Source organism: Colius striatus, chromosome 8, assembly GCF_028858725.1.
Source record: "Colius striatus isolate bColStr4 chromosome 8, bColStr4.1.hap1, whole genome shotgun sequence".
Taxonomy (NCBI): domain Eukaryota; kingdom Metazoa; phylum Chordata; class Aves; order Coliiformes; family Coliidae; genus Colius; species Colius striatus.
In genome coordinates this window covers 37,968,337-37,986,110 of record NC_084766.1, presented here as the reverse complement: position 1 = coordinate 37,986,110, position 17,774 = coordinate 37,968,337, and the positions used below count along the sequence as shown (strand labels likewise).

Sequence of the window (17,774 nt, the reverse complement as noted above, 5' to 3'; positions counted from 1 at the left end):
GCGGCCGCGCCTCCCGCGCACGCGCCGCCCCCCTCGCGCAGGCGCGGAGCTGTGCCTGCCGTGTCGGGCCGTGTCCCGCAGCCCCGGGCACAGGCCGCGGTGTGGCAGCGACGGAGCCGCTCCTCAGCTGAGCTTCGTCGGGTTGATAATTCTGACAGGAGAGTGTGTGCCGGCTGTGATCTGGAGGCGCTGCTCCCCTGCCCCTTCACAACCTTCAGGCCCTGCGAGAAGTGCCACACGGATTCGTCAGCACGCATCTCCAGGTAATGCCCTCATGGACAGTCATGAAGGCGTTCAGATGAGGGTAGTGTTGCCTTCTGCACACCCGCTGCACTCGTTAATGGCTCTACGTGGGGCAGCGGGTACAAGCTGGAACAAAAGAGGTTGCAAAGAAACACAAGGTAAAACTCCTTCCCTGTTGAGGTGAGGGAGCACTGGCAGGGGCTGCCCAGATGGGCCGTGGAGGCTCCTTCTCTGGAGACATTCCAACCCAGCTGGATGAGTCCCTGTGTGCCCTGCTCTAGGTGGTGCTGCTCTGGCAGGAGGGTTGCACTGGATGAGCTTTAGATGTCCCTTCCAGCCCTTCAGATCCTGTTCTACACAGTCATCACCTACATCTGGTTACATCAGCAGAGAGCAGACCCTCCATCTGCTTTGTTCAGTGAATGAGGGAAGCAGCCTCATTTTCCAAATGTCTTAGACTCTTTTTTAAGTAAAATCAAAAAGCTTTGCCAGTGCTCTATCTAAATACAGAGATAATTCTGTTATTCATGAAGGGTCCCTTTCATGGTGTGATTACCAAACTGTGACCACTTCAATTCTGGATGAAATTATCCATAATGTTTGAATACCATATAGAAAATCCATCTCAAATATAGAATCTGCCAATTCAAACAAGATCTTAGGTTTGTCTTCATTACCGAAATAACTCACCTTCTATTCCTAGCAAAGAAATATGGTAAAGGTTACACAGCAATGTAACTGGCATAACAAAGGAACCCAGATGTTTATAGTAATTAAGATGTTCTGTATTAGCACAAAAAGCTGGGGGGAAAAAAAAGCCTAATTTGGACATAAGAGGACTCAAAAGCTTGTGCCCACATTCAGATGTAGATCAGATTCAGGGGATGGGATGGGATGGGATGGGATGGGATGGGATGGGATGGGATGGGATGGGATGGGATGGGATGGCAGACTGTGTGTGCTCATCAAAGCAGTAATTTTAGCAAAGAGCTTGACACAGGAATGTTCACACATAAAGGAACGGCAGGTCATTTAAAATATACCCTTAAAAAAGACCAGCAAGGTATGATAGGGCAGGTTGACTATAGTTCTTACCATTCATATCAGATTGCTGTTCAGGACCAACACATTACCATTTTCCTTCGTATTTGCCAAGATAGTCTGTTGAAAAGAATCAGATATAATGTCAAGCTGAAATTAGATTTTCACTCCTTGAGCTTGCTGCCCATAAATATGCAGCTGTTACAATTCGTGCCACTGCAACCAGGATTACCCCTGGTGACGGGGAATCACATTGTGAAGAATGGAAGAGGATAAGAGTGAATATCTTATTTTGTCTAATAATACTTATGTCCTTTTGATGCGGAAAGAGAAGGAATGTAATCCAAAATAGTGCCTTACCTCTGTGCTGTTGGGGTGCTCATAAAGGGTCCTGAAGACTGTTTACCGTTCTTATAAATGTGATCAAAAGTTCTGACACGTTAATCATCCACAATCTTTCACCTGAAATCTCAAAAAGCACAACAAAAATTACTCCAAAACAAAACATTAACAACTCCACAGTTACTGTCTAGTCTCAAATCATATTTCTAAGAAAACAAAAGCATGTAAGTACTCTTCAAGGGAAATTTAGAGATGTAAAAAAATACATGCTTTGTATAAACAAATTCTAGCTGACATAAACTACATTGCTACCATGTGGCACAAAGAGCCACTCAGGGGAAAGACCTGAAGTCCACCATAGCAGAGCATCAGGCCAACTGAAAATAGACTTGACTTTAAGGTTGTTGTCAGCCCACCCTAAATATTCATTGTTCAACAGTGCAGTCGTTTGTCAGTTACTTTTGGAAGGCTGCAAGTGGAGGATGTACCCAAAACTTTTCATGAAGTCTTCTTCATGGTGTACCTGTTCAATGCTTAGTAACTGGCTAGCAGAGAGGGGGAAAAATAGTTCACAAACAAACTTTTGCAATCAATTACAAGTATTTTAACAAAATTGTAACCAAAGTGTCCCAGTCAGGAGGTGAGGTCACCACATAACACTCAGAGGTGTGTCTTGCCTGGCTCTGTGATAAAAGCAGCGATTCAAACAGATTTCACGGGCACAGGAAGAAGTATGAGAACCTCATCTGTGTTTACTGATGGCTACATCTCTCAGATGATTTGGGATGAGCAGAGGGATGAAAGTCTAAGGCTGTATGTTTTCTCTGACATTTGAACCCGGTAGAAGAACAGTGGCACAGTCAGAAATTTGTAAGTGTAAAAGGTCTCTAGGAGGAGCATATTTGGGGTTTTGCACCATATTTTGATGAGTTTCAGAGCTTTTTTAAATGACTGTTCTTTTTGGTCACAAAACAAGGAAAACACAGATTTTTTTCTGCCACATAAAATGCTCGTTTCAGAGAAGACAATTTTGTGTACATTTCAGAGTCTCCTATTGGACAAATAAGCCCCACAGACTGCTCGTTTTTATTGTACATTTCATACCATCAAAAAAATCCCACATGAAATAAACTAGAACATCAAGCAAATAGCAGAGAGCATCCTGCTGCAGCTCATGCATGACTAATGGGAAGCCTCAGACAGTGTAGAGTGGCACAGGATGCAGTGCTGTGCCATCAGCAAGGCTGAAGTATGGCACTCCACAAACAAATCTGTCTTCTCATGGTGAATTCTCTTGGCTCTGAAGTTCCCTGGTACCACACATTGTGTGCTCTGATTGACCAGGGCATTCCTGCTGTGTTACAGCCAGCCTGTGGTAACATTGGCAATAAGGAACCACACCGTTACAGCCTCATCAACTCTAGTTTGGTTCTTTCTTGTCCCTATTGTTGGTGCCAGTGCCTGACCATTTTCAACAAATGGAGCTGCTGCTTCTGTGCGCAGGAGTTGAGAGGGAGGTGCGGTGTCCTGTACGCTGTCTGGATCCAGGCCATGGGGGATGGGGGGTGCACACGCTGGCTGCTCCCCAGGCCAAAGCTCAGTGACACCGTTGCACTTCAGGAACAACTCGCCCTACATCAGCTGTAGGACACATGTAACTTCTGCAAATAAACGTCCTCCTCTGTAGCCTATGTCAACTACACCTATGTCACATAATTTAGAACCTCATCCTTTAATAAGGTTCACAAGACCTTTTCAAGGTTCATTTGGAAGGTAAAAACAAGAATTGCTGTTAAAAATGTATAGGCCCATTGAGACACAGGAGATCTAAATCTCCCTAACATTAGGCTATATTTCTGGGCATCCCATATGGAGTATTTGGCAGCATGGTCCCAGGGAAACCTGGGGCTGCAATGACTCCAGATTGAACAACAGGCAGCGGGCCAAATTAATCTGGCACGCCTCCCATATTGCCCACTTGATCTACTGCTCACCTCAAGTTGCAAAGAAGTTGATTGCAGAGGCAATACCCAGATGGGGATGAGAGAAAACCTGAAGGCAGGGCCCACCTCTGCAGCATGGGCAGCCACTCCTGTGTGCCACTCCTGTCTTCCAGCCCTGCCTGAATAAATCCCTTAACAAAAGAATTGTGCCTTGGCTTTATATTTGCTAATTACCACATTGTAGTGCTCTCCCCAAGTACTGAAATGCAGATTCCTTACAGACACGGGTTTTATTCTGTTATATTCAAGCTGGGAATTCCCTGTAAAACACATAATTCACACAATAATTCACATAATTCTAGCCAGCTTCCAATCCCAGGGCTTTATATGTAGCAGCAAAGTTACTGGTGCTTCATCCTGCTTTCCTGAGCCCTGCCTAGACAAAGGCACAACAGTAGAGAGACTAATTCCAGATCGAAGAAATGAAAGTGGCTGGAAGTTACTGAGTATTCAGGATCTGTAGAAGCTACATTGTGATACAGAAACGGTGTAAACCAAAAAGCCTAATACCTTTAGAGTACACTTAAGCAACACCTTTTCTCGTATCTGGTTTCATCCTTTCTTTATTCTGATACATCAGCAGCTCTACTTTTGGGAATTTAGTCTGTCCTTTGCTACAAGACTTCTTATTATGCTCTAATTTGGTGTCTTATTCATACAAAGTGATTAAGAATAGCATGTTCTTGATGATTCTTGCAAAAAACCAGCTTCTTGGGCATCTGAACTGGTGAGATTTACTGGAGTGTACACATTAAGATTGATCCTAGGGAAGAACCTCTGGTTAAAGGAGATGGTTGCCTTCAAAGTCAAAGTAAAATTTATACTAAACCAGATTACTTTTATTGATAAAATTCTTTTGAGTATTGGTGTTTCCCTAGGCACCTTGCCTGCGACCACTGATGGTATGATTAACACATCAGGTTCTCTCCCTTCTTAAAAAATCATCGTAAATCAAGGCAGAATAGCTTGCCACGTAGCAACAGATATCCAGGAGTAACAACCCGCTTGCACTGAAGCAAGGATGAAATTCAGTACGTGTGCCACCACCATCTCAGCACCATTCTCCTTGGTTCACAGGAGGAGTCCTTCTTTGCATGGTGAGAATCTATGATTCAGTTACAAAGGGTGAAAATGACAAATGCAGAAGATGAGCATAGAAAACTCCTAACAATTAGAGGGAAGGAGCCAGAAAGAGGGCACTGACAGTTGTAGGAATGCCTAACAGAGTCCTAAGAAAAGCTTTTTGTGAAAAGAAAATCTGTGGTCCGGCAGCATATTTTCACTATGAGATGCCAGATAAGAAATGCTTTGGCTCAGAAGAATGTATAGGATTGGGAGGTGAAGTGTTGTATGAGCACTGCAAAACAAAGGCAAATAGTCTGAAACAAGGCAGGACTTCACTTTAAGATCTGTCAAGTCTTGGTGTAATAGCAGTGGGAAAAGGCTATGACAGGTCACTAGTTTTCTTGATTAAATGTCAGTAAGAGTTGTATACACAGAATAAAACTAAATGAGGGGGGATTTAACAGGGAATCACATACAGCAAACATAGAAATACTGACATTTTCATCTAGGAGAACGATAAAATTAAGGTCTCAGTTGAAGACCTAAAGGTATCAGTTAGCTTTGGACCAAGGGCGTAACAAAGAAGGAACATGTCTGTAATTGCAGAGTTCTCACAGTCACAAGTTGTTCTCTAACAGCACTCAACAAGGTGTGCAGAGAAACAGCTTGGAAGGTGTGATGGATTTGTGATTGCTCAATCTATTTACTAAGGGTAACCATGAACACAAGAAAAGAGGTTTTTACTGTGAGGGCAGCCCACCCAGAGAGGTTATGGAAGCTCCATCCTTGGAGATACTCAAAATCCCAGGGGACACAGTCCTGGGCAACCTGCTCTAGACACCCTGCTTGAGCAGGGGCTTGACTGGATCACCTCCAGACATCCCTTCCAACACAAGTGGTTGAGTGAAATCATTCTCCTTTTAAATTCCCTGGTGCTCCACAAAATGATGGAGTTAACGGCAGCGAAAGCATGGAGAAACATTTAGCAAATCAGCTTAATGGAGGAAAGGGGGAGAATGAGCAGTGGAGAGAAGAATGGGAAGACTTGTGATTCCTCAGTTTCTCAGGATACGACATCAAACCTAAGAGTAGGATTTGGGGGCAGTACAGAGTAATTTATGTGCAAAAAAACCCACAACCAAACCACCAGGTAAACATCAGAAAAGTCCCGAGAGGCAAAGGTCTATGAAGTGAGCAAGTGCAAATACAGCTGATAGTCTGTGGATGGCAACAAGCTCCCTCTGATGACCAAAGTCAATCTCCATTCCTTTGCTGGAGGGGTTTTCTGTTTGGTCAGGTCTCACCTTCACTGAAAACACAAGACATTGCATCTGGAGATGCATTCACACAAACAGCATGTCTTTTATTTCTCAGTTCCTAAGATGTCTTGGAAAGGCTTGCAAATTATATATGGCCTGCCCTTGTTACTGAACACCTAAAATCTGGTGACTGCAGCTTTTGCATTTTCACTCTGGGTCGTGCAGTCCTCACAGCATAAGCAATTAATCACTTCACAAAATCACCCTTTTGGATTTGCACTGCTGTTCCTCACAGCTGACTGCAGTGAGCTCTCCTACCCTTTTTATCAAAGCTTATTCAGAAAAATATCCACGGATGGAGAGGTCGGGTAGTCACTGTGTTCACCCAGGTACCACTCAGCTCCTCAGGCTCTTTTCTATGGCCATTTGCAAAGCTTGCACCCCCTGCCACATGCTGACACATTTAGATGGCCATGTCACGAAATGCAGGGGTTTTATAGCACACCCTGTTGTTCTGAGCCTGTGATTGTGACCAGGAAGCCAGCGCACAGGGCGAGCTCTGCTGGCAGGGCACGTGGATGGGGTGGGATCGGAAGGTGGCTTTGAAATAATTAAATCAATGTGATCCGATGTGAGTGGATTTGGGTTTGGTTCAAACTCTGAAATGATTTATGCTTCAGATGTTCTGCAAACTGGATTACCCAGGTTTAGGGTTATTTTTCTCTCAGGCATGTCAAATGCTAAATTAAAAAAGGAAAAAGAGAAGAATCTGTGGATGAATTTGTTGTGATACGCCCTCGGGCTGGAGGAATGTGACACAGCATTTACTGCGAGTACAACTGGATCCCTAGTGAAGAATAAGCTCTAGAAGGAATGAATGCCAGGAAAAGCTTGGCAATGCATGTTCTCTCCTGCAAAACAGCTTGATTTAGCAGAGCAGAAAAGCACATCTTGCACCCTCCTGACTGAGGATATTGTCCTTTGCTGGTCTCAAGGCCTAGCAAAAGTAAGATGAAGGGCCTCAGATTTTACGAGTGACAAGAACTGTTGAATTCTGCTCAGCCACGTCTCCTCTTTGGCCTTTTGTTTTCCCCCTTTTTGTAGGAGATAAAGGATGCAGCAGACGCTTGCTACATTCATTTTGTATGTAGGGAAGTGGTCTAGTGGTCAATAGGGCTGGGACAAAACTTACAGGTGCTCTTCCAGCTGAAATGGTTCTGTAATTGTATGATTTGAAGAAGGAGCCATCCCCTAGAAAGAAGTCTTCTGTTGGTCGTTTTCAGGACAAATCTGAAACGAGTCTCTGCCAGTTCTGGATTGATGCGTGGTTTGCATGGCCAGCTCTCAGGTCCAAGCCAGCGCTGATGATTTTGGTCTGCTGCTGCCAGGAGTGGGAATTTGCAGATGCTCTTTGGAAGCTTCCGAATGACTCTGGCAATTGGATATTTCTGTATTGCAACTCGGGTACTTTACTGTGAGCGAATCAGAAGGGCAGCTCATTGCCTGTCACCCCAGCCGGAGCTGCTCCAGCCCCAGCCCCTGCTACAGCAGGTTCCCCTCGCTCAGGGGCACAGGAACGCGTCCAGGCGGGTTTGGAAACCTCCCGAGGAGCCTCCACACCCTCCCAGTGCAGCCCGGGCCAGGGCTCCCTCACTCAAACTACTGCCCAGCTTCTAATCCGTTCGTTACCGATTTAAGGAACGCTCTCGGGAAGTTGATGCAACGCCCGTCCGCGAGGCGCGTAGCGGTGCCCGGGCGCCGTGATGTCAGACCGTCCCTCCCCTCCGTGGCGGCCGCGGTCACGTCAGATGCGCGGGGGCCGCGGGAGCGAACCGGCGGTGCCGACCGAGCTCCGCAGGGCCGCGCTCCGCCGCGGGCGCCCGCGCACCAAACGCGCAGCGGCTGCGGGAAGCTCGTGCGGGACGCCGGGCCCCATGTCCCGCGCCCAGGCTCTCGGCTCGACCGAGGGCCGGCCTCCGGGCCCGGCGCGGCCCCGCCCCGCGCGGACAGCGGCAGCAGCGCCCGGGCCGGCGGCGGGACGCGGGGCGCGGGCACAGCGCGGGGGCCGGGCCCGGCCGCCATGGCCGCGCTGCCGCTGCTCGCGCGGGGCCGGCGGGGGCCGCTGCGCGCGCGCGACGCGGAGCCGGGGGAGCCGGAGCGCGTGAGTTCCGCCCGCGCGCGGGGACGGCGGGAACCGCAGGCCCGGCCTCGCGGCACCGGGCCGGGGGGCGGCGAAAGCGGGGCGGCGGGGGGGAGCGGCGGGGAGCGCCTCACACTGCCCGGCTCGGCTCGGCACGGCACGGTTCGGCTCGGCAGCTCCCGGTGCGGCCCGCGCGGCCTTACCGGTGCGCGCAGGCCCCGCGGCCCAGCGCTCCGCCCGGCGGGAAGGCCGCTGCCCTCAGCGCGCCTGCCCGGCCGGGCCGACCGCGCCCCCTGGCGGTGCCACGGCGGCTGTGCCGGGGACGGTGGCGGAACCTTCGGGGCGGCGGCGGGGCCCGGGGACAGCGGCGGGGCCCGGGGACAGCGGCCGGGCCTGGGCAGTCCCCTCAGCCTCGCCAGCCCGCTGTTAACGCGGCTGCCCGCAGCCGTGAGCGGGGCCTGGCACCGCTGCTCAGTTAGTCCTTGGGACAGTCATAATCTGAAGCGGAATGTCACTGTTTAGTGACGTGCTGAGCTTTGTTTCCTTGGTTTTTTGGCTGATCGCTCTTTACCAGCTGGCCCTGTTAATTCTGGTTGCTGCTGTCCCGGCTCCAGGACGTGCCTCAAAAAAGGGGTGTGTTGAAACGTCGCTGTGATGGGCTCCTGGAGTCGTTTTCCATCTCAGCTAAGCCTCTGTGTGCATGCGTTTCTCCACTCAGATTCATTCTGATAAGGTGTCTGCCATCCGCTCTAAGCATCCTTCACCCTGACAAGTGCCAAGCTGTTAACTTTGCAAAAGTTACCAGGAGTTCCAAGAAAAACATATCCTGGTGATCACGCTGTGCACCGCGGTTACTCGATCATCGCTGTCCATGTGTGACACGAGCAAAAGCTTGTATGGGTCAGGGACTGGTCTCATTTATCAGCGAGACGACGCTTGCAGACAAGAGGAGGAATGTCTGTGCTGTGAACTGACTGGGACTGACCAGGTTACATACAAAAGAAGGAATTTCTCCTGGTTTTGAGGTTAGAGAGACAAGTAGTAGCTTTCTTCTGGTTCATGAATTGCACTAAACAAGGTGTTAAGGAGACAGTTGTTTGGAGACCAGATAAAATTCTTCTGACACTTCTATGACAGCAGCCCAGAGTTGGCTCTGTGGGTAGCTGAATACCTGAGTCGAGCTCTCCAAGGTAGCTGAAAAGAGAACTGAACATTTTACAGCTTGAGCATGTTCCATGTCAAGCTGCCCAGACAAACCATTAGAGGTTGATTTTATCCTGTAACAGCAGTCATTACGGTCCAGATTGCAACTGAGTCACCATGGCTTGATGTATTTCAGCAAACAGTTGAGCTGCTGCAGACAGATGCTGTCCAGACACGAGGTGAAACTCCCACCCTTAACCTCCCTGACAGCTGGGGTGACAGGAACAAACCAAACTGCTCTCCACCGTGGTGCAGGGGTTTCTCAGCCAAGTAACTGACAGTTGTTTTCGATTGTAGCTACTGGCAGGAGCCTGTGTGGCAGTGCAGACAGTGTGTGTGCCTTTGTAACTTGTACAGCTGTGATGCTCTACAGAGTTTTGCTGGTTGCAACAGCCACTAGCACTGTATGATAGCAGCAATCAAATAAGGGGATGATTAAGACTCCAAACCCAGGGATTATTCTGACCCTACTTGCTTTGGTTAGTGGAACTGAGTTCTGAGCTCCCTTCCCTGTGCAAGTAATTCAGCAATACCATCTCAGGAAAGGCTGGCTATTGTGTTTGTAACGACCTTGAGGCCCACTGGCTTGAAACGAGACAGGACAGAATGCCAAGGAGAAGAGTGACAAATGTTGTGGTATTAGACCAGTTTAGTTTCACCATTTATGAAAAGCAGCATCTATAAGGCCGTTATGCTCCCAGCACCAGTGAAAATGCATGTGGTTTTCCAGGACTTGCTAGCTGGGGAAGGAAGTTACAGCATACCTTCTCTGCAAAGAGACCTGTTTTCTACCTGACACAGGACAGTGTGTGGCTTGCTGTTGCTTGTACTTGCTTGTAGCACAGTCCTTCCCTATCAAAACTGCTCATTTTGATGAAGTCCTTGCTTGCCTTTTGGCTTGTGAGCTCGTCGGCCCTTTGGAGTCACAGGCTCTTTGAATCCTGCACTAGGTCTGTTCTGTGAGCAGGCAGGATTGATGTATCAACTGTTTCTGTGCTGAGAGAGAGAACTGCAGCCAGTGAAGTCTTCCCTGAAGCCAGGCTCTGCTAGAAACTTCCACAAATTGTCTTGGCGTTGGGAAGATAAGTTTGTCAGCCATCTACTCCGTATGCTGAATTCTTGTCACTGATGCTAAGTACCTTAACCCCCTAAAAAACAATACCTTGAATTTATTTTTAATAAGCCAAATTTCCTCTGATGTGTGGCAGTCAGTAATTCTCTCCCTTTTCTCCTTCATCTCACACGCCTGGCTAGTCACGCTGCTGTACCACCACGCTGTACCTTTTAATAAAGGACGAGTTCTTCAGCAACAAAGGGAAGAGAATGTTTTCCCAGTGGAAGGCAGCCTGTCTTTAGAGGACCTTCTCAGACTTTTTGTTATTGTATTATTCACTTCCTTAGTACAATACATATTTCACTTTTTGATTTAGTTCCCATCCAAATATCTTGTATTCCTTGGCAGTGTTCTCGTTTCAACTGTTTTCCACCGAGGTTCCTGTTGTATTGATCCATTTCATTTTTGCATAACGTATTTGAGTTTTAAGTTTAGTTTCTGTGCTTCAGTAGTCTGTTAGTTCTGTGGCCACACACCTCCTGCCTCTGAAACCACACGCTTGTGAAAGAGACTGAATATTGTTACTCCTTAAACAAAGTTTGTTCAGAAAGGCTTCAGAAGAACAGTTCCAAAGCCTGTGAAACGCCTGTGTCAGTTTGGAAATTCCCTGTTGTTCTGTTAATTTGCTGGTACAACTCCAAGGAGCCCCTGGGATTTAGGTGGCCTTCCCCTTGCACGGGACAGCAGTCACAGGCCAAGGGTATTCTGGAAGTTTCCAGTCAGTGTCTTCTGGAGATTTGCATCTTAACCTTGGCAGTTTTGACCCAGCATAGTAAAGCAGTTTTCTTGGGAGCTTCTGAGCTCAGGCTGGGCCACAGTGAGAGACATCCCCGCTGAGGCCAGCCCTTTCCCCAGAGGGGGATGCCCTTGGTTTGCAGGACATCCCAATGTCCGTCAGTACTAGATGATAACTCAGGTTAGAGCTTCCAGAGCTGGAGCTAATTGATGATATAGCAATGGAAAGCTGTAAAAAGGTGACAGCATTCAGAGAAAGATAAAAAAGTCACTACCCAAATGCGCCTTCATGGCTGTCTGACTTGGCTTCAGGGGCTTCCTTCCGCTGCCTCCATTTAATTAGTCGTTTCACACAGCTTCCTCTGATCCACTCCTTTGATAAACACCACCCTAAATTACACACTAATGGAGGGAGAAGGATGCTCTTTTGCCAGTGGCGTTTTAATGCCCCGTTCATGAAACTGAGGCACAGAGACGGTTAGCGAGACCTGCCGTGCAATCCCCTGCCCAGTTTAGGGAGACCTGCCGTGCAATCCCCTGCCCAGTTTAGGGAGACCTGCCATGCCCAGCTGGCATGAGACACGGTGTGAAGGACGGAGGTGTGGTGTTCTGGCCCGGTGCCTGCTAGTCCCTTCCTGACTTACCGCCCTTCCGAATGAATGCGAGGTCCTTGTGGGCCACACACAATAAAATCCTGAGAGCTGGTATTCAGTGGCACCTGCAAAGACATGTAAATCAACACTGTGAATGTATAGACATGTAAATGTGTACTGTACATTTAAATGCATGTAAATATACAAAGACCCCTAAGTGCTGCTTTTGATTCTTTCAGAAGCGAGTGTGCAAGCCCTCAGAAGCTGTTCCACACCAGGCTGATGCCTGCCTCCTTGATTGTGCCATGGAGCTGGATCCCAAACAGAAAATCCCCACTGACTGTGGTCCTTGGGCTACAAAAACAAAGAGTTCCATGGTATGTTTGTATTGTCAACAACATCTGGTTTTCAGAAGAACACATTTCAAATACATTTTATCATTAAATTGCAAATAATTGCCACCCCCCCCCCCCCCCCAATTTGTTGGGGTTTTTTTTATGGCTTTGTGTATGTTTTTTTTGTTCATTAGATTTCTGAAAACCATGGAAGCAGAGGCACTGCCCAGCCTTGCCCAAGATGTATTGCTGGAGAATCTGTAAGTATATTAACCTTCTCTCTGTGACATAAAAGATAGACTTGTTCTTAAGTATTAGATCCATAAAACATAAAGTTAATAAAAACCCCAATTACATTTCTCAGGAATAAAGCATGTAAATAAAAGAAGGCAGATTGATTTAGCATTTCTGAGGCACGCCAGCAGAGCACAAACTAATATGTTTCCAGCAGCAGTTGGAAAATATGGAGACTGCAAACACATTTTTCAAGCTCACTCTAGAAAGCAGAGTTTAGGAAGGAACCGAAGCAAACGCTCACGTACAACTTCTTCTGCCCTGTTTTTGTATCATCCCTGATTTACTAGATCATAATAAAATGTCCAGGATTCACATTCTGTCTCCTCTTTTTCCCTTTAATTGGATACTTCCTTTCCAATGAGCAGACATAGCCTAAAAATATTACACTGCAGATGTACCAAAGCTAGTTTGGAACGAGCTAACTGAAGAATCAGGAGCAATCAGAGCTTGGCACAGACACTGAAAGAGGTAGCGTGGGTGTGTTTGGACAGCTAAAGGATGCTGACTTCTGAGCTGATTCAGTAATAGGCTCCTCTTGGTGTCCCAAGCAAAACCTGGTTTAAAACAGGTTTCAAACCTGTGTTTATTTATTATTGTTGCATTTCTGTAGGCTGTGGCCACGGCCATGACTTGGCACCTTGTAGAATGCCAGAACTGCAGCAGTAGCACTAGAATCTCCCACAAAGAGATGACTGGGATATTAACCACTGGCTTTTTAGCCCTGAGTAGAAAGCCTAAACCCTCAAGAGATAATGGCTGGTAAGAGGCAAAGAGCTTATGGTATTCCTGCAGTTTTGTTTTTCCCTGAAAATTGTCTAACCAAACCTTGGGAAGTTTCTTAAATAGACGTCCAGGAGCTGCTCTTGACTGTTGAGTACTGAGGGAGTTCTGGTTTTGATGAGATTGGTTTTAGTGATATGAAATCTTTGTCATTTCAGGGGCACTTCAGTCATATCCTGGGCTTCTAGAAATGGAGAGAGGGCAGACCAGCAGCACTGCTTTTCTGTTTAACCTCAGAAGGTGCACCTGTGAGCCCTGTACAGCGGGATCCCTGTACGCTCCCTCGCAGGCTGGATTGGAGTGTGGTGTGCAGCACAGAGCAGTTTGCTGTATGTGTTACTTTCTTTGCACAGTATCTTTGTTTTTACACTTGAAAGGAAAAATGCTTCTGCTTTTAAGGTAGCTCAGTATGTACTTTTTTAAAAAGAGAAAGGCTGATTTATAATGTTATAGACCTGTAAAGCTGAAGGGGCTATGGGCCTAGTCTTCAGCAGAGTGTGTGAATGCAGTAGGTAGGTATCTCATAGAAAAAGGAGTGTTACTTGAACAACCTTCAGTAAAGCAAAGATTCAGCTCTGTGGAGTCCTCACAAAGTTGTTAAGACACTGTCTGAAACTCTCTGGCTCTGTCTTTCCAGTTGCTGTGATATTAGAACAAGTCTGTTTAAAACATCTTGAGCTTACAGCCAACATCATTTCATTGACTTGTCACAAATTATGCTGCCAATATTTAGGACTATATGATTTCTTTTAACACATTCAGATTTTTAGACCCTAAGAGAGCCAAGTTGTGCTGTTTGGGTGTGACACTTCAGTGCCTGCTCTCACTCAGGCAGAAGAGTCCAGAAAGCTCAGAAGAGAATGGCATTGTGGTAACCCTCTGCATTGGAGGGAAATTGCTGTGACCTACCAATGCTCAGAAAACAAGCAACCTCCACTGGAGAACTGCTGAGCTGTAGCTGTGCACTGCAGCCACTCAGCTTTTGGGCAGAGTTCAACCCACAACAGGTAGTGGCAGGTGTGGCAGCACTCAGCCTGTTGTGAGAGCAGCCAGTAGCCAGTTTCAATTAAAATCCTGGCTCCGAGGCTGCAAAAATCTAGTGACAGGCTTTTGGAAGTTGGTTTCCCAGTAGGACTTACCAGACTGCAAAAGCCTTAGACAAAGGTTTTCCCCAGCCCTAGAATGGTTCCCATATTGGGTCAGCCACTGAGTTGCTAGCTGAGATATCCTTCCTAAATACATGACCATCATATAAATACTCCATTAATTTCATTGGTATTGTCAGTATTTAAGAAGTAGTTCCTGTGTGACCAGAATTCCAGGGTGTGAGGATACCCACACTTCATTTGCACAGTCCAAGGGTGCTCTTCCTAGCACTTGTGAAAAAGCAGCAGCTCCCCCTTTGCTGTTTTTCTTGAGTTGGCTTACAGTATTAAAAAAAATACATGAAGAAACCTTTGGGGGGCTGCAGTTCACGGCAGGAGGCAGAATGCACTGCACCTTCTTGTTAGCCCTCTGCATCCTTCCTTGCTGCACAAGTCCTAACAAAACCTCACACGGAGCTGTACTTACATTTCTGGGAATGCTGCTGCCAAGAAAGGGCATTCTGGGTGGATGGACATTTCAGTTACAGTCTGGGGAAGGTGCCCCAAAGTGAGGTAGCTGCCCAGAAATGTGCTTAGCCATTTAGAAACATCATCAGTTCTCTTGACTCTTTCACAGATAAGAATGCACACACCTCTGGATAAAGCTGCAAATGACTCTTTTGCCTGTGCTGTGGTTCCTTACAGCATGCTTTCTGATGGGCTGAGGCAGGCCTTTATAAATCAGCCAGGATGAAAACAAATTGCAGTGTAATGGGTTAATATACTGAGGGTTTATAATCGTGGCAGTGGGGTTAAGTCTACCTACAGTGTTTGTAGTTAGTTGAGGATCTGCCAGAATCACAAAGCCTTTGGGATCATGCCTGTGAACGCTGTACAGGGTAGGACAGGGGAGTGTTTCTTTAAAGCAGGTTTGTGTCAAATCTGCAGCAGAACCACAAAGTTATTTTTGTAAGGCTTTCCTTCACCTTGGATAACAATGACATTTTGCTGTATTGGTAAAAGTTAGAGACTGTTTCTCCTTCCTGCTGCTGTGTTTTGTACACAGAATAACCCCCTGCTACTTTATTTACGTGTATATAGTGAAATAGACAAATGGCCTGGTTTTAATTCCGGTGAAGATGACATAATGTAACACTTTTAACTTTGTATTTTGTAAACTTACTTTCAAAAGCAGAAGCATTAAACACGGCTTTGGCTGCAGTACCAAACAGACTAGAGTTCTGTTATTCCCTTGGTAACTGAGTCGCCTTCTGCAGGCTCTGAGGTGGCAAAGCAAACAAAGCTGTCGGTAGTTTGCATTGGTTACGGTTCTGTTTCTGCAGCACTCCCCCCTCGTGGGACTGGGCCACGAATGAGATGCAGAATCAGGATTTGGGAAGAAAGTCATTCCTCTGCAGGTTTGGTTTAACAGACAGTTACATGTTAATGTTTTTCAGCTGATCCTCCCCACCCGTGTCTCCAGGTTTTGTTTTTCCTCACCTGGTTGCACACATCTGAGGATTAGACCCAAGTTCCTGTAGATCCCCCCGTGGGAGCCTGAACTAGGAGCTGCTCATTTGGGCAACTTCTTCTCAGTTCAGTCCAGTGTAAAACCTCCAGACTATGTCTGCGTAGGGGTAGGGGTCTAAACAGGAGCTGCTGAGTGGGCTCCTCACCTGCTGGTGTCCAGGTGAGCTCAGCTGGTTCCCTCAGCCCCAAGGAGAGCCTGTGGCTTGGTGCTGCAAAGGCTTCTGGCTGTGAGGAGCCTTCATGGGAGCTGCCAGTCTCAATGGGGCTGGCAAACCACAGACAGACCCCACGGACAGGCCCCGTGCTGCCCTCTGAAGCCCTTACCTTCACCTGCCACTTCCCCAGACGTCTTCAAAGGCCAACGTGAAGCTGGTTTGATGAGTAAGCACGCTTTAATTTGCTTGCTTGCCTTTTCCTTCCTGAAGAAAACATGTTTCAGCCTTGGAAAGGTCCGGACATGGCCAGGCAGGACAGGCCGATGCTCCTGGGGAAGGAACAGCAACAGTGAAACCAAGGGGAGAAAGGATGAGGGCATCGATCTTTGCTTACATTTTTTTTCCCCTTTACCACCTGTTCTCACACACACTGAGGGTGAAGGAACTTTGTCTGTTAGTAGGTGGACAGGATTTGGGCTGGTAGGCACTGTACATACATTTTGTATAAAGGCAAGCAGCTGAGGCACGAGACGAGACGAGAATTACTCCCAGTTTGATGTCTGAAGTAGCAAGAAGCATGAGAGCAAATGTGAGGGGGGTGGGAATGTGACGTTGATGAAGATAACAAATACGTTATCTATGTTATGTAAAAGCTTTGTGCCAGGTTCAGTTGCTGTGAACTATGGTATGAGCATTCACCTACTGCTTCATTTGATACTTACACATCAACTTGTCGTATCAACTGCCAAAAAAAGATGGAATATTGAGTTTTGGGGGGGTGGTATGTGGGGTTTAATGGCAGTCTGTATTTGACTAGCCACAAAGACAAGACATTGATACTTGTACAGCAGGTATGTTGAAGATAATGTCTTTAAAATGAATGATGGCGTGTCTAAATTAATTGAGGAAACTGTGTATGTATTAAACCCTCAGCATCTCTCCTGGGAACCCTGCATGGTGGTTCCTGAGAACGTGATGGGATACCTTGTGTTAGTGGATTAACAGTCACACACTAATAATGCCATTTTCCCCTCCATTACTGGCAGTAACTATAAAATCAAGAGTTCCACCTTGGCATGTGATCACACATAACGCTTGCACTCAGGATAACTGCATGCGAACACCACGTGTGCACAAACGTCCATAGCACTCTGAGATGCACCAAGAGCATCCCTGGCTGGGACACAGATGTTTTACCAAGGTGGCTGTTAACAAAAACTGAAATCCACAGGTAGGGTGGGAAAGGTCCCAGGAGGAGGGGCGCTGAGACTCATCCGACGCGCTCTCTTCCCAAGCTATTCCGAACTCTCTCTCAAGTGAGGAGGAAAAGCCTTGGCCATCCTGTTTGCTTGTTAAATGCACACAAACAGGAGAGAAAAAAAACCCCACGAAGATGACATAGGCACCCACTGCTCTGAACCTCATCCTCTGACAAAATAACACGTCCACCAGCTTCCAAAGAGCCCATACGCCATTTGGTGAGGGTGTATGTGTGAGCTCTCCCAGCGCTGACCCCAGCTGTGACCGTGCTGGGCTTTGGGCCTGGCTCTGACTGCCCCAGCTGCCTTACTCTCACGTGGCTCTTCACACCAGCACGCTCTGTGTTCGGCTGCCCCATGGGATGCGGTCCCTGCCCATCCCGACGTGCACGCTTTCCATGCGTGGTGGCTCTTATTCAGCACAAGGGATGTAGTGTGTCAGCTTCTGAAGTCCATGCTATTTCATGGCACCTGCCTGGTAGGATGGGGTGTGGTGATATTTGTGTGTGATTACGGTGTTGTTACTGAAACAATACAGGAATCGCTGCATGATATTTGCTTGCAACACAGGGTGTCATTCATGAGTTATACATAA

At 47.3% G+C, this 17,774-nt stretch overlaps 1 protein-coding gene and 1 long non-coding RNA gene across 2 annotated transcripts; one reads left to right on the top strand and one right to left on the bottom strand.

Annotated features, from left to right (window-relative positions):
* Positions 1–61: 61 nt before the first annotated feature.
* Positions 62–7,960, bottom strand: LOC133625973 (uncharacterized). The gene is made up of 4 exons (XR_009819196.1): positions 7,146–7,960; positions 1,645–1,746; positions 1,339–1,404; positions 62–369 (listed from the first exon to the last, which is right to left on the bottom strand). It is a non-coding gene; the product is annotated as an uncharacterized LOC133625973 (long non-coding RNA).
* Positions 7,961–8,033: 73 nt separating this feature from the next.
* C8H10orf143 (chromosome 8 C10orf143 homolog) lies at positions 8,034–16,821 on the top strand. Its single transcript, XM_062000739.1, has 4 exons — positions 8,034–8,114; positions 11,978–12,115; positions 12,268–12,333; positions 13,309–16,821. Exons 1-4 carry the CDS (start codon positions 8,034–8,036, stop codon positions 13,336–13,338), a joined length of 315 nt encoding a protein of 104 aa, XP_061856723.1. The 3' UTR covers positions 13,339–16,821.
* Positions 16,822–17,774: the final 953 nt, after the last annotated feature.

Excerpts from the sequence above, each read along its gene's own strand:
- C8H10orf143 (XM_062000739.1), top strand. The coding sequence starts at position 8,034 with ATGGCCGCGCTGCCGCTGCTCGCGCGGGGCCGGCGGGGGCCGCTGCGC. Across the intron at positions 8,115-11,977 it reads AGCCGGGGGAGCCGGAGCGC|AAGCGAGTGTGCAAGCCCTC; the intron begins GTGAGTTCCGCC and ends TGATTCTTTCAG. Across the intron at positions 12,116-12,267 it reads CAAAAACAAAGAGTTCCATG|ATTTCTGAAAACCATGGAAG; the intron begins GTATGTTTGTAT and ends TTTGTTCATTAG.